At 40.0% G+C, this 17,247-nt stretch overlaps 1 protein-coding gene across 1 annotated transcript in view; it reads left to right on the forward strand.

Moving 5' to 3' along the window:
- The window catches only part of XKR4 (XK related 4), a 319,428-nt gene that overhangs the window by 192,943 nt on the left and 109,238 nt on the right, over positions 1–17,247 (forward strand). Inside the window, exon 2 of the mRNA XM_090037327.1 lies at positions 10,491–10,690. Within this exon, the coding sequence (XP_089893453.1) occupies positions 10,491–10,690 (200 nt within the window). The remainder of the gene's footprint in view (positions 1–10,490; positions 10,691–17,247) is intronic.

Below are 17,247 nucleotides of genomic sequence, written 5' to 3' on the forward strand. Positions count from 1 at the left end.
GGTGTCACACATTCAACCTACTAAGTGCAGTTAAAACTCAAGTCACCACACCAAGCAGTTTGGCACGTGTTACGTGCCCCCTTAGGATTACAAAGCTGTTCCCTTTCAGGTGAGGATTACCTCCATAACATGTCCTCATTTTAAAAAGTCACTACATCCAAGTGATTTTGCAGCTGTTACAAGTGAGCATGTGACACTACCCTAACGCATACTGACTTCGCATCACAGCATTCCAGTGCCTTGCAACTGTTGCAAGTGAATATGGGAGAGCGTCCTGAGAAGTAACAATGCAGCATCTTCGGAACTGTAGGTAGTGTTAACTCATCAGTTTTACCTAGTCTTATGACAAGTTTAAATCATTCTTGTCACATTTACTATATAATTCTGATTGACTGGCTCATTGAAGCTAAGCTCTGACAAGTTCTGCATATCTGCACTAGAGAGGTGAAAGCTTGGCATGAGCATGACAGCCACAAAGGTGGGAAGCATAACTGGCAGATGGCAAATGACAGTGGAAGAAGAAAGGGCCAGCTAAAGACGGCATTGACCCTAGAGGGTACTATATGAGAAACCTTGGGGATGAGTGGAGTGTATTAGTTTGGAACGGAAATCCAGTCATCCCAATGGAAAAATGGAGAACCTCGCTGTCGGGGGCGGGGGAAGGGCAATGTGGGGCTTGCAGGTTTCTGAAGACTGAGGTAGGTTTGATGGAAAAATGCAGCAGTCCTGCTGTGGAAATGTCCTGCAAACGGGGTTTATTGCCAGATGCACCAGTTGAGCAGGTAACTTTAATCTGCAGTGGGATATAGAGGGTTAATGAGAAAAGAAACAAAACACGATAAAGGCAATTATGATATCAGGACAGGCCCTAGGGATGGGGATGTTAATTGGTTTCAAGCGGAAGATCACCCCATGCAAGCTGCACCTTTCTAATAACGCAGTGGGCCTTGTGCCTCCTACAGGCATAATGCCTGACTACAAAACATCATCAACCCAAAATATTACATGTCCAAAGTTTGGCCCTCTTACTGGTACAAACTGTTATCAAAAGAAAAACGCTTGTGGTAATTTAGTCACAGCAGGACAGCTCAATAGCTAGTAAGTTCACTAATAATATTTTAAATAGCATTATAATGAATACCATCTGTGGCCACTTGTGATGAAATGCATATTCTTTCCTGCTAAAAGCCAGGCACTGAGGAGTCTTGGGAATGATCTGGGCTCCTCAGCGAAGCAGTAAGAAAGGGTTTAGTTTAAAGATAACTCTCAAATTCTCACAGGTTCCGTGCTTAGTATCAAGACATGTCTTTCTGTGATGGTTCCAGATTGTCACAAAACAGTATTTATTTTAAAGATGGCTGTGTCCCCCAAGCAAACATACATTCAGCTTGGTTTAATATGGAATATTTTATACTGGGAATTTGTCTTTAGGGGACACCTTTCAATAATAAAGTTGAGGACATATGTAGTCATAATTTAAGCCCAGGCTAGCAAATTGGGTAGGAACATTTTGGTGTTCCTGTGCTAGAATTGATTTCTATATTCTTCACAACATTAGTATTCCTACTGAAAATAAATTTGGAAGGAAAATTTAAAAATCAACTGCTAAAACTCTTTTCTTCCTAGAAATAAGAACCAAAATCAAAGTAATTTACCCAGTTCTTCAACACAACAACAACAACAACAAAATCATATTCCTTGTAAGGAAGGAAATGTTCTTAGTAAGGAGAAAGAAAAGCTTAACATCCAGACACACCTAATAAACAGATACTTTAGAAGCAAAATAGAACAATGTATTTTTATTTAAAAGGAACTATCAATGAGACAAAATATAATAAAGTTTTTCTCTAGTATCTAAGCAACAGCAGAAAATACCACTTAACTGAATTGCTGTTTATTCTACTATTTTTTAAGCTCTGCTTTAGAGATTTTTATTCTCCACACACATCAGAAGGTGGGAAGAGCAACTGTTTATAATATGCCTAAATTGGTTAATGTACTGTTTGATACAGAAGGCAAATTAGACGTCAGAATAAATGTCTAGGATAGCTAAACCCAGCCATTAATGATTTTTGATTTCATAAATGTTCCAGTAAATTATGTAACATAAGCAAATGTCCTCTTCTGAGTTATGCAATGGTAATAAATATGGACTATATGAGGCATGAAATCAGAACACTTTCATTTTTCCAAAGAATGCAAATGGTGTCTCAGCCATGTGTATCATTCTAGACTTTTCAGATTAACCACACGGTAGCAATACATTATTTGATATTTTCAAATTGAAGAGATTTTTTGGGGGAGTGGGGGTAGTTTCCAGAGGTGTATCTATTACCATCACAGGGATTTTCACCATAATGGTGCCATCTATGGTAGAGCTACAGTCAGCCTGAACTAACACACAGCTTGGCTTTTTTGCAGAACTTAAATGAAAAGAGCCTGAATATAATGCTTATTTCTTTTCCCTTTTTTTGAATGAAAAATTCAACTTCAGGATTTCTCACCAAACTTTTGCATACTTCTGCAAATGTGATGGGGAGGCATTGCCGATGAGACATTTTTTGGAAGGGGGAGACCATAAAGTGGATCAAAAAAAGATGAACTACCTGAATGACCTGCAAGATGCAGATCCACAAATTCAAATACCATAAGCACAAGAAAAAAACTATCCATTGGAAGTTGGTTGTACATATGAAAATACTAGCCAAGTTATTATAGTGCTGTGAGGAAATGAGAGGCAAAATTCTAGCTCAAGAAGTCAACTTCCATCAAATTCAATGGGGCCAGGATATCACCTGAGATAAATTGTCCTTACTTTGCATGGGCTTCAGAGCTGCATAACTCAACCCTCAACCCATCTTGTAAAATTCTGAGGGCAGTCTTCCACGGTGCTCCACCACAGGAATTGTCTTTCAGCCACAAAGAGAGCTTAATTTTGCTCTGAGCTCTCTAAGCAGGGTAGAGGATTCAGTATTAGGGTTGAAGTTCCTGCTGAATTTAAGACTGAATCTTGCATCTCTGAGAACAGATGAGGAAAGAGGGAGTTACTTGTGAACAAGATATGAATATCCACTCTGGATACGGAGAGTATGAATTTCAATAAATATTATACCTTGTTCCCACAAAAAAAAGGGTTAGTGAAATGCCAGATCCTCTGGACTGAGCCCTGCAAAATTCTATATATGTAGCCCAGTTCATTAATTTATGTTTGTAAAGCACTTTGAAGGAGGGAAGCAGTGGTATTATCTCCTAATGATCCTATCCCATCTAATTTAAATACACACTTGGGCATAGTTAATCATGTAATTAAAGTGTCACCAAAAACATTTCAAATGTAGGTGTTCTTTAGCTTTAATGTGTGCACATGTAGTAGTATAATGACCTTGGCAGCACTGGACGACAAGGTTTGTATCAGAGTGAATGCCACAATTTCCACAGTACATAAACATGCTTTTCTACAACATCAAATGTTTATGTTTTCTCCTTTTGTGTCCCTTGCATCTTTAACAGTTGTTTCTTCTAGGCAATGGAAAAACTATTCTACTTATTTTTGAGTTCATTCCAGTCCCTCATTAGTGAAATGCAGCAAGGCAAACCCTTGTCCCAATTTTTTTTTAGGCTAAGTACAGACAATCAAAAAACCCAAGGCTGAATCGATTCAGTCTTTGCAGTTTAGTCTAAGATGCAGAGATTAAAGTGAGAAGCAACTGGAAAGACATTCGCTTTTAAATCCAAAAATGCAGCTGCAGTGGCTCGGGCCAGCCACCAGGGGGCGATAAAGCACAGCTCTCTGGCACATAGCCAGCATGGGTTATGTGTTTGCCTCCTCTTCCTACTGCCCCTGAGGTCTCTGGGATTTGCAGTCCAGAATTACAGTAGCAGGACTCTGCACAATTGTTCATTTCTTCCTCCTTCCATGTGCCTCTGGGATTTGTAGTCCACAGTCATAGCCAGCAGTAAGTTTTTAGCGGGGCAGGGCAGGGCAGCTCTGTACTCAGGGGAAGGGAAGTTTAATGTCCTCCCTGGCCCCAGACTCCAGCCAGGGTTTGCTTTGGGGCGGGGGGCAGTCGCTGCCTCCCTCCCTTGCTCTGCAACCCTTCTTTGCTGGAGCAAACAGCCCAGTGCAGGGCTGAAAAGCATGCTGCATGACTCTAATTTAACTTGAACCAGGAAGGGGTCTGGGACAGCAGCTTTATAAACTGGTTTGACCCAAATCAGTTACGTCTGGTACTACATTCAATCAGGTTTATTTTAAACCAGTTTCAGTCGTTTTGAAATTGGTTTATGTGCACTGAACTTCTGTTCTGTTTCAAGTTTAAACCAATTTCTGATCACTTAAATCGGTTCGTGTGTATCTTCTGTCCCTAGCCCCAGGGTGAAATGGAATCAGTGGTGAGGATGTTGTGTTGTATGATTGCTATACTGGAAAAAAAAATCAAAGACAATTAAGTCTGTGTTGTGCCAAGGAATTAATGAAAAATCATTTTAAGAAGTTATCTGATAATTAAGTGCTGAGCAGTGGTTCATAAAATTGCTGCCCCCTATTCTTTCCTCCCCTTCATAACCCCAAATAAGAATTAGGACCTCCAAAGATCATAAGGTTGATTTAACTGCCCCTCCCCCCCTTCCCATGTAATAATCATTTAGGGGGGCAAAGGAGATTTGATGGTCAATGCATTATTACATTTAGCCAGTGTTTTTCCACAATCATGAAAGCTTGAGTTTTTATAAATGAAATAGGAGATTCTTGTACAATCTCTTGGCTCCAGCACATGGGGCTCTAAGAAATGTGCTCAAAGGAAAGCAAAATCACAGGAGCTGGCAATGCTAGTATAATAAATATCTTATTAAATGATGTTATGTTCCCCTTCCAGCCCCCTTATTTCCAGCCAGTTTGTTTTTCCTACTCCCCTGCTACGTTTTCTCTTAAATTATAAGGTGTTTGAGGAAAGGTTATTTATTTGAGCAGAATATACCACAATGAATGTCCCAATCTAGTTGAGGCTTCTAGACATTTCTGCAGTATAAATAATAATAGTATTTTGATATATACTGTTTTCATATCACTGGTTCCAGGTAGATTTCTCTGAGTTGACTTAGCAACATTTTATATTATTAATAACTTTACTCAGCTGTGAACCTAAGATATTATCTGGTGCATAATTATCACTAATTCCTCCTGCTGACATACCCACGTATGCACACAAACAAGATGGACATGCACACAGACTGTCTTTGTTCTATATTTGTACATTACACAGTCTAATGGGGCTCTGGTCTCTGCCTGGGGATCCTAGGTATGACCAGAGCCCAAGTGATTAAATGAAAGGTTGCATGCCAGTCACTGTCTGTATAAAGCCTCATCTAGGAATAACAACTAGGAATTGTCCTTTTCTGGTAAGTTTTTCACTTCATTCTGAAAACTGACTTTGCAATACAAAATGTTTTATAGAGCAACCCTTTCATTTTAATGGATGCTAATTTGCACACCTAAAATTAGTTGCTGGTACAATTACTTGTGAATGCAAATGAGGTTTTAGACATCTAACCACGTGATTGTGCCTGTATATCAGGACTAACAATAACCATTTATTTCTGCCTACATTAATTTGACCAGTACACAAGAGCAATGCAAAAATAACCCTAAGGTGAGGCCACATAGAAAATCCTGGCCCGTAGTGTGAAGGAAAGGGAAAGTGATCTTCCACATATTTTCTTTCTCTGCTTCTTGTTCCCAAAGTACTGGGAGCTAAGTAGACCTGGGAATGAAGTTAGTACCGCATGCTACACAATAAATTGTGAAGGAAAGAGAGTTCAGGTCCTTAAGTATTCATTAATCAGTAAGGACAATTTATTTACCATTCAGATCTTCTCTGCAGGGCAGGTGAACTTCAGCAATGGGTGCTGCCAGCAGGCACATGCCTTTATCAGAAAATAAATTGGATTTTTTGCTACAAATCTACAAACCAGGTGGTTAATGGTTCCTGCCAGCAGTGCCAGAAGCAACTGGCCCAGCTCTTGGAAGCCAGCTACTGGAGAAGGTTAAAGTGTAGGTTGGTGATATATACAGAGGGATGTTGAAGATGATGCTTGCATAGCTATGAAATATCTCTATGACTGTGAAAAACCTGAGAGTGCATGTGAAAGGGGCTTAAGGGGCTGTATTATGCTACAGGCTGCTGGAGGCAGGTCCAGAAGTCACTGTATCTCTTGTGCATGGAAGGGTCTTTTTACCACTGGACTTCCTGGGTTACCAGACCTGTATGGAACAATTTACTTTGGCATCTCCACAGTTTCTTATGGGACTGTGCTTCAGGCTTTTTACTGTTCATTTTTCTTGGCCTGTATTGACTTCACTCTCTCCAGTATCAGCAACAATACTGTGCCTCTTGCTATCTCATCATATTCAAGCCCAGAGAGTTCTCATTAACTTTTGCATTCTGAAAGTCACGTGTCACAGCATGGTAGGGCTAATGTTTTGATTGTCACGGTGCTCCAAACACACATTTGCTGCTGACTCCAGGATCTCATTCCATGTTATCCAACTCCCATATAGTTTATTGCTGCTTTGTTCCATCCTTGGGGACTTTTTTTCCTATTTTGTCTCAACGCTGGGCATTGGTAGACTCTTCTAAGCTTCCAAAGGTGTGACATTAAATTGCACTTTCCTCATGCACTGTTTTGGTGTATATTGACACGGAGGAATATTCATCACTCAAGACCAAAGCTTTGCATCACCAACTGCTTCTCTAAATACCACCCTGTTTATGCTTGATGTACAGTGACTGAATGCAGGCTGGTGCTATGCTATATGCACATCTTTGTGTTAGGGGAGAATGACAACGGTGACTTTTCTGTGTGCAGGTATGCTGCATCGGGAATATTCCTTCTGCCACAGTTCAGAAATCTTGTCAGTTGGCAGAAGATGCATTTGGAGTTAAGAGTCCAAGAGTGAAGTGAGCCTGAGGTAACCTGTATATAAAGGCCCTGCCTCCTGTGATATGTTATGTCATTTCTATCATTGTGGGGTTTGGGAAGTTTAGGGGCCAGGGTGCTGCAGTGTTTTATTTTATTTATTCAGTTACAGTAAACACTTAATAGCTAATATTTAGTGATGATTTAAAAAACAAATCCTACAAGACATATTTACTCCTCATTTCTTGCAAAACCAAAAGGTTTGAGGGAAATTACTTCAATTGATGTTCTGGAAAGAGAGTTCCTCTCAGGCCTAGGATATAATTTTGAGGGGTCAGACCTTTACTAGAGCAGTCAATGACCTGTAGGAGAAGGCAGGCCCCAGAAATGGGGTAGACTGAGGCTCACATCAAATTTCAAATCCCCAGCATTTTCTTCTGAATTGAAGTTGCTATTTTTCTGGCAAACCCTAGTTAATATTTATCTGTAGTTCATTACAAAAGCATGATTGGATGATTAGATTTTATGCTTCATAACACTGAGTAGGGAGGGAATAAGGTGCCCTCTTATAGCCAGATGTCATCTCCTCATCTAGTGGGCCTCATGTTTTGTGAGTTATCACTGCATTGCATTTAGAAATTAAAATCTAAAACGATGCCAGGCTCACTTTAAGTGGTGCTCACTTTTAGGAACAGTGAGTGGCATTTTAATGGTAAATGAGAGTAATTGATTTGGGACCACTATTAAGGTTTGGTTTTGTTTTCCCTACTGCCGGAAGACACTCTTTGCTATAGCTGTGGTGAAGTTTCGCCTTCTGTTTGGTTCCTAACACCCTGGATCTATCCTTTAAGCTTCCTGAGTCTGAGCAAAGCTCTCAGGCATTGCATCTGGATCTGGGCTTCTAGGCACACACCCAAGGGAGAGATCTTCAGTCTAGCACTTCTTTCTGAAAGCTAAGATCATACACCTATATAAACTCCTGCCTAAGCATTATATCAAGTTCTGGCTTGCCAAGACTCTCCAGTAGCATAGGCATTCAATTTTCTGGGAGTCCAAATAGTTAACAGTCTACCTGTGCCAGGGGCATATAATAGCTGAAGTACATACCATGCATACTTTGGAAAAGATGCCAGGACCAATCTGTCTTTACTAGACCACTGATATAAACAAAGCAGTAAAATGGCCTGTATGCCATTTCTTGGCTCCTCCTTCCCCCACAACTCATCACACGATTGTATTTCTGGTCCATTTATGAACCTTCACTCCCCAAAATTCTCCTCCTTTTGGGATGTTTGATACATGAAGTCAAACAAGGAGCAGCTCTTGCATAAAGGTGACAGGATGGTGAAGTTCCAAGCAATAAAACTGCCTCAGTGAAACTGGAATGATAATGAGGAGCCAAGTGTGTGTGCCCACCCTCAGACATCCCTGTAGGTTGAGGAGGTTTGTACATTTTCCAACAAAATGATTTTCTCTTTGGAAAATGCCAACAGAATTTGCCAAACACAAAAATAAAATAATGGAAGCAGTCAGTTTCAACAAATCTTACCTCTGAACACAAGCATGTTTTCATTAAAAGCTTGCATGGTTTCCTGGAGGTTCACCCATGCGGTTCATCTGAAGGATAAAAACAAGACCGCAGGGTATCCAGGGCTCGAGGACAGCCCCAGCACATGGCCTGTCTTTTGGTCAGGAATGCCAGGGCTTCCAGGAGCCTCCAGATTTGCTGGCCAGCTGACTCCTTGCCTGCTTGACCCTAGGCCTGAAAATCTGGAAGCCCCGAGGTCTCTTGGCTTTGAGCTTTTAACCAGGAGGATTGTCCCAAAACTTCAGCCCATGGAAGCCCCATGAACTCTGACTCTGATGCAATCAGTATAGTAGGCTTGCCTTGGAGCCAAGGAGTTTAGAAGCCCTGACAGCTGCTGATGTAAACTGATGTGACTTTTTCCCCCGCAAGTCTTGTGCATTTTATCACTGCTGTCTCAGCGTCAGTGATGAGCTCTTGCGGACTGAGAAGAGCATATTCTGTTTCTGGACTACAATTTAGATTTCAAAATCAAGACTCATAAGATTCAGTTCCATTTTTTTGTTTTTGGATATCTATTCCAAATCTGGATGAAAATAATCCAGAAATTCAGAGATTATTGAGGAATAACAAACAGGATTCTTAGGATGCAGGAACAACCTTGACAGAAGGAAGGAAGGGGTGGACAGGGACAGCTTCCAGGGACCTACTGACAGACAGAGAAATGGTTAAGCAACCAAGCACCTTCCTGTTCACATCCACCACATACCACAGCAGATGCCAGCTCCGCTGTCCTTTTGACACTGGTTTGATGAACTGCTTCCGATTCTGTATCCAAATGAAACCTGTTGTACTACTGCTCCAGGTAAAAGAGGCAGCTGGAAGAGTTTCCCTCCTTAGAGCAGATCAAAGGCCACCCAAAGGAAAGCAAAGGCTTCGCAGCAGCTGCTATTGTCTCAGCGAGAATAATAGGGCTGTGTCTGCAGCAGTGTGTGTTTATTGTCTGTCAGCAACCACCTTTTTTTTCTTTGAACTACTAGTTGCTCCTGCACCTGCTTCTTTCCAGTTAATGGTTGGTAGCCAGGTGTTTTTCCCTGTGCTCTCACAGGAAAATGGATTTCTTGGCAAGAGCTAGCATGTGTTTTTCCCTTACCTTTGTTCAACTTCAGGGTGCTATCGTCTATACAAACTGCATGTCACCTGTCTGGAGGAGCTGCTTTCCAGATTCATCTTCTGCAATTCTCATGTAGCAAAAATGTTAGGGACAATAAGAAAATGTATGAAGAGCACAGAAACATTTTAAGGCTGCAGTTCTGTGATGGGCACCATGAAAATGGACTGCTGTGCTACTAGAACAGTGATTCACAACCAGGGTGCCATGACACCCTTTGGTGCCTTGAGATAATTTCAAGGGTCCCACAGGATGACATGAGGTATTAGGACTGTTAATTGTGCAAAAGTGTTTTGTAAGATAAACCCAGAGTTTTCAAATAGGAATCTATAGCGTTAAATACATTCAGACCCGTTGTGGTCTTTCTGAGTTCTATGAAGAATTGTTCTATTAGTCTTCTGTAGTAAAAAAAAAAAAAAAAACCAAGTAAAAACTAAGAGCTGGCATTTTTTGTAGGGGTACTTTGAGTCTAAAAAAGGTTGAGAACTACTGTGCTACAGAGTGCTACTAAAGCTGGTATGGCTTTATGCAGGTGCCTGCCCATGGAAGGATTGTGCTTCTATCCAGTGATTTGAGTAGGCTTTGGATCTAGCTTTCAATGAACATACATCTACATTTCAATTAATATTGCCATATTTTTTTAATAATAAAATGCATTTGACAATAGGTCAAAGGTACAAAGCTTTCAAAAAATGGCTCTTGGAAGGCAATTTTGTGTTTAGTTTATGCAATGAAAAATAAACTAACGTGAACTACAGAATATTCCCCAGAATATTTTTTATCCAGGAGTATGTTGGGGCAAGATGAATTATTTTAGAGTACGAAGGTTGCCATTAAGATATCCTGCAGTGTCTTTTAATCTCACTCTTTTATTTCTAGGTATTTCCACACTATATACTTGGGTATCCGGAGTCGACAGAGTGGAGAGAATGACAGATGGCGGTTTTACTGGAAAATGGTATATGAGTATGCAGATGTGAGTATGCTGCATTTGCTAGCCACGTTTCTGGAAAGTGCACCACAGCTGGTTCTGCAGCTCTGTATTGTTGTACAGACTCGGACCCTACAGGCTCTCCAAGGTAAGAGTTCACTGAATGTATTTTCATCACTTTAGAAAGACATGATTTATGTACCTTTGTGTCCTCTTCTTTAAAGACATCGAGACTGCTTTATTTCTTGCATAAAAATGAGGCCTCCCTACTGGCAGCTATCACACTTATAACAATGACTGTGTCAAGGGCACATTGTGGGTTTTTTCTCAGCCTATCTTGTCAGCCCTGGTTAATGACAGTAACCCTTTTTCTGGTTTTGCCCCCTGGATGCCCTTCTTATAAAAAGAAGCCCTTATGATTATCTACTTAAACAATATGAGACTTGCGGGAATAAAACAAAGACTTTTTTCCTGATGCTTATTACCAGGATTATTCAAACATTTTTTTTAAAAGCTTCACAATTCACTTAGGTATTATGCAAAATAAAAGTGGTACAGCAAAGAGCAGTGATATTGTGAAGGAAATGTCAGGGTCTGGGAAATGTCTGTCCATCAGATGTGCGTTTCTGATGTAGTACACTTAGCTGCTGTATTTTGCAAAAATGCCTACTGCTTGAAGTGTTTCCCTTAATTCTGCAGTTTGATATTGCTTCCAGAAGGCCTGCTCATTATTTTAGAAAGGTAAATGCAAACACGTGTCCTTGATGCTGGCTTCCTATATGGATTGGCAGTGCAATAATATATGGCTATTAATAGAGATTTTTTTATTGCTACTTGTTTAATGGTTTTCTGTTGCAATAATATGTGAATTATTGGCAGGAGTAAGACACTCTTGAGATTCCAGGGACTTAATCTCATCTGATCAGTGAACACAGATGTATGGGAAAGGAAGGAAGGTTTATCATTGCTATTAATAACTAAAGAACAGTTGTAAAAAAAGTAAGGTGAATCTCTGTCCCAAGAAGCTTATAATTTAGTTAGCTTGTCAGGCACAGCATGCATTGAGATTGATTAGGTGAAAGGAACTGGGAACAGAGAAGTGTACCCAAGAGAATGAATGGGTAAAAGAGTAAATGATCCTGATGTAGGTGCCTGTGGACAGGTCAGGGATCCCTTTGCATACAACTTCTGTAAACATATGTGGGGTAAAAGCGGTCCTGTTTACTAAATTTTTACTATATTTTGTTTTTCTTCTTCCAACCCTTCCAAATACTTTGAACATATTTTAGCTAGTATACTATACAGAAATTATTGCCTAAACCCTTCCTGTAGCATTTTAAGTGACACTGCTCCATACCAAGCTATTATCACTTAGAAGACTAATGTCAGTTCAGGAAGAAATCTGCTAATTGACTGAGCTTTGGCTTTCCAGAAGAAGTGTCTCTGAGTGAAACTTTACAAAGGAAGAATAGATCTAAAGTATGTTGTGGTCAGCTATAATTTAGGATTCGTCATAGCTCTTTGATATGGAGGCCTTATTTCTGTGTAGCAATAGGTTTGTCTGTGAGAAATGTGACTGGTGAAATAGGCATGGAACCCATGAAGCAGGCTGCAACTACAATTGAAACACCTGTTTTGGTTTAGCAAGCAAAGATGGTTCCTGAAGCCTGCAATCAACTGGTTGTGTCAATTCTGTATGTCAGAAACCAGAAAGGGATATCACTATAATTATGCATTTTAGCAGTGCAAGCAGTTCATAACAGTTTCTGATTACGTTATCCCACAACCAATTTTCTCCCAGCTCCCAGGAGGAAAGGCCCCATTTTAAAAAACCCCCAAAAAACCTAAGAAAGTTTAAACAAGACTATTGCATTTTCCTGAACAGCTTTAAAATTGTATTCTCCTGATGAAAGCTGATGCAGTACTAATACACTGCCAACTGTGAAAATCTTTCTTTTGCTCTCTATACTTATTGAAGAAATAACTAAAAGATAACACAGTATGCTGTAGGCCACCAGACTTACTGTAGAGATGCATAAATAGAGCATAATCTCTCACAGCAGCGCTGTAACACAGTATGGTTTTTAACACCCCCCCCCCACCCCAGCCATTATGGCTTCCTCTTCATTCAATGAATTTGTTTCTTACTATGGACACTTCTAATCAGGGTCAATACACCAGGCTTTTTTTGTTTGCTTAGAAGATGGATTTCTGCTTTTTATTATTCAGGTTATTACAGACTCCTTAGTCCATAACAGGTCTAATTATCAGGAAGACTGAAAGAGTGTCAGAATCTTTTGATTCTGGCTCTTCAGAGTAAGTCGTATCCGTAAACTACAGATTTGAGGTAGGAAAGGAGTGATATTGGAAAAACAGTAAAACTACAAACAAAAGTATGAAAGTTTTCTTAATGTATATGTTCTTACTTTTTTTCCATTCCCAGTCCACAAAAATGGTTTTAAATCTAGCTGTATATACAAATTCTTTCAAATCCCATTTAGTACCAGGTAGGCGTGATTTTATAAAAAAAACTTATTTTGCAATTACACTTGTCATCAAATGCAAAATATTGTTTCCTTTTCCTCTTTAAACTCTTTAAACTGCTGCTTCTTGTAGTTTCCCACACCATTTTCTTTTTTATTCATATTTTTAATAAAGTATATTTGATTATGATAAAATAGTCAAAAGAGAATTGAAGGGAAAAGGGTACATAAAATGCAGACAACATGTCTGCAAAAACATTAACCCCAATTCGTCACACTGTAGGATGAGGGCAATCTATTTCAAATGCCAAGATGAAGCAATTTCTGGATCATTCATCGCTAGCACTTATTTGGGGTCCCCAAGGATGCATTAAAAACTGACACATGAACAACAGGTAAGAAGTGTACCACAGCATAGTAACTATAACAGCAAAAAGTATGTGTGCACTAGTTCCCTTAAGTTGGTATCCTGTAAATATGTGTGCTAACATAAAAGCACATAGGGAATGTTTCTGATTTATGTGCAGGACTGCCTTCCCCATAATGTTTTGACTAATGCCATCTCCCCATTACTTAGGAAAGTCAGTTTCTCTACATTCTTTTCAGAAGTGAAGAAATGATGCCAAGTTGTAGAGGAATCTGGTAGTCTCTGGGCATCCTCTGGAAGAGATGCAACTGTATATGATGGTAAAATAACCAGAGTTCTGCCATCGTCTTTGTATTCATCACTATTGTCCCTTTCCTTTGCACCCTAACTAGGAAAAGGGAATTCTGTAGATGCTTCCTCATTGGCATCAGTTTCTCTTCCCTTTGCTCTCTGGAGTTTAGGGTACAGAGCTGTCATAATAGTTTTTTTTCGCTTGAGCAGCCCCAAGTCTCAAAAAGCTGTCCTTTCCTTCTATTCCCCAACCCTCCCCCTCCCCCCCCATTTTAAGTTTGTCCATAGAAGAACACTAGTTCCAAGCAGATTCATTATGGAGTTAGCCCATTCTAATAATATGGTTTTGAGATGCCCATTGTGTAAGGGATAGAGCAATGTTGTTTGTAGGAACAGTATTAGAAAGAAACATCAGGGCTAAGTACAGACAGTCAAAAAGCCCAAGGCTAAACTGATTCAGTCTTTGCAGGTTAGTTTAAGTTGCAGAGTTTGAACTGATAAGCCAATGAATCACATCAGCAGGACTTCACAGGGTTACTCATCACTTCCTCTTCCTGCTTCCAGGTGCCTCTGGGATTTGCAGTCCACAGTTACAGCCAGCACTAAATTTATCAGGGCAGGGCAGCTCTGTACTTGAGGGAAGGTGAGTTAAGCCCCATTCCTGGCCCCAGGCCCCAGCTGGGATTTGCCTGGGGGGGAGTAAGCCAACCCTCACTGCTTCAGCTAGGGAGCAGAGGGGTGGAGCCATCCCTGCTCTTTGGAGCAGAGAGCAAAGCCCAACCCATGGCTGGAAAGCATGCTGGGATGCTGGAGGACTCTGTTTTAACTTAAACTAGGAAGGGGTCTGGGACAGAAGTTTCAAAAACTGGTTTGACCTAAATCAGTTAAGTCTGATACTACATTCAACCAAGTTTATCCTAAACCAGTTCCCGTTCTTTTGAAACTGATTTATATGCATGAAACATATGTTATATTACAGGTTTAAACCAGTTTCTGATTACTTAAACTGGTTAATGTGTATCTTCTCTCCCTAGCCCTGTTGTCATGTTTGAGAGTCAGATAACTGCTGCTGCCTCTGCTTGTGTCTATATTGCAAAGGTGGTCTAGCCACAGAATCACAGAGTACCACACAAGCTCACTGACCCGAAGTGAAGAGTTTATACATATGTTTCCCATCTCACCTGAACTCCTTTCACACCTTCATCTTTTGCAACAGGTGGTCATCCTTTCTGAGGTGAACTCAAAGTTGCAACATGCCCTTCAGCACAGCAGCACCTGTGCTGCTGTGAATCCCTTGTGGTGTAGAAGAGAATGTTTTAAATTGTTGGCTACCAGTTTTACAGAAATAATTGATATAAATTCATAGTCTAGCAAAAGTAGTAGGTCAGATTTTAATAATTCTCTCTGGAAGACAGTTTAAGGATATGCCTCTCACTATTTTGATCACATTTCTTTTTTGTCATGCTTTCAAGAATACCATGATTAAAGACCTGTAAAATAATCATAATCATACACTATCACAATACTTGTTATTAATGAACAGGCAAAAAATAAAAAACACAAGAGAAAGTGATACAAATGGTTCTTACCATTACTATCTCTTGTAAACCTCTCTTTGGAAAACTTTAACTGCTTTTGGGGTGCACCTACTCTTGGAGGGGACAAAAGTACCTTACTTTCTAAAATTAATAGAAAATCCTGCCATAGCATATCAAAGATAACTAAAACATTTTATAGATGGGCAAAAGAAAAAATATATAGAAGGATCAACGGATCCTGTTTATTATGTTGTGGCTAATCAAAACATTTCTCAATGAGAAAATGTAAGTCATTTTAAGCAAGTCTTTAATTCAGTTACTTAAAATGAATCCATCCACAGAGTTGTGCTGAGAGCAGAAGCCAATGAATATAAAAAATTCTTATAATTTGAATGAAATCCTGCTATTTCTTTCTTCTTAACAAATCTAACTCACCTCTTCTCTCCAGAAACTTGTAATCCAAAACAAAATTGGTATTTAGTAAGATAAGCCATTAATGTCATAATATAATAGCATTTCAATATTATATTGCAAGAAAAATTAAAATAAAATTCCTCTGCAATGCTTTCCAACTCTGTGGGTGCATCTCCATGAGACACTAACTGCTCAGTAGCCTAAGAAAACTGCACAGTAGCCAAAAACTGCACAGTAGCCATGCAAAAACTGTGCTAATACGCTACTGTGCAGTAGTATTAGGCTACTTCACAGTTAATGTCCAAAAAAACCCATACAGTGGCACTACTGCACAGTACTGTGAGTTACTGTGCATTGATTTAGTACTTAGTTATTCAGGTAACTTAATGCACCATAGTTACTGCACATTAATTAAAGTGTAGATGCACCCTGTCTCACCAAAATATGTTGAAGCTCTGGTCATTTGGATGTCATATGATGTCATTTGAATATGTATGTTGCTACGGCTTGTTGCAGTACTGCAGCTGCTTTTGTTCTCTGTTCTGCCTTGAACTCTTCTGTAAGCAAGCAGCAACCACTGAAGAGTTTCAGCTATGGTGAGTGCTAAAAAATTGAGAACAGGAGCAGAGAAAGCAAGTTACTTGGCTAATTCAGAATGTTTTTATAATTGTCTTTACTATACTCCATGGAAGAAGGAAAATCTATTTCCTTCATGCTTGGTTGGATTCAAAATTAGCTGTTGCCATTCTTTTATTGGCTTAGCACCTTGCTGGACTAGCTTAGTAACATCTTCAGCTCATGAATATGTAGTGTTTGTAATGAATATGCAGTATACTTCTAATTGCTTTTGTTCTTGTCGCTGAACATTCTCAGAGCTATTTAAAATGGGAATTTTAACTTTTTTCATGTAGTCAGTCTATTTTCTGAAATAACTATAATTTAAGAGATTGAAGTCCATAGAATCATGAAGAAGTAGGGCTGGAAGGGATCCCCAGAGGTAATCTAATCCAGCCCCATGTCTGAGGCAGGATCATCCCTAACCATTCTATACAATCCATAATCTAAATGCCGTATGTGACTACTGTCAGCCCTGACAAAACACAGACCTAACACCTTAACCTGCCACAGGTAAAGCAGGGGAACTATGGCAGCCAAAGTCGTGTTTCTATTAAATGTTGTCAATATATGCTCAAGAGAACCCAGGTAGCAGGCCACAACTCCTGCTACCTGGGGCCCAGAGGAAGAAAAAACCCCCACAGTCCATACCAATCTGACCATGGGGTAAATTTCCTTCCTGACCCCAAGAATGACCATCAGTCTTACCCTGAGTGGAGGGACAAGACCCTCTATCCAGAAACTTCCATCTCTAAGTCCCCACAGCAGCAATGGCACACCCCATGAAGTCTTCAGCCTTGGCTGTAGCCAACACCCAAGGCCTCTGGAAAGGCTTAAAAATACCCTGACACCTGTAGCAGAAAGGAGGAAGGGGGCAGGGAAAGGAGGTGGGAACCAGCAAAACCCAGAAGCATGGGAAATACCCATAACAGAACATAAACATAGTTACCCCTAAATCATCCCCAACCAGTGGCTGTCCAACCTTTTCTTGAACACC

The sequence above is a fragment of the Crocodylus siamensis genome, chromosome 3, assembly GCF_052110815.1.
Source record: "Crocodylus siamensis isolate JL-2025a chromosome 3, ASM5211081v1, whole genome shotgun sequence".
Taxonomy (NCBI): Eukaryota; Metazoa; Chordata; order Crocodylia; family Crocodylidae; genus Crocodylus; species Crocodylus siamensis.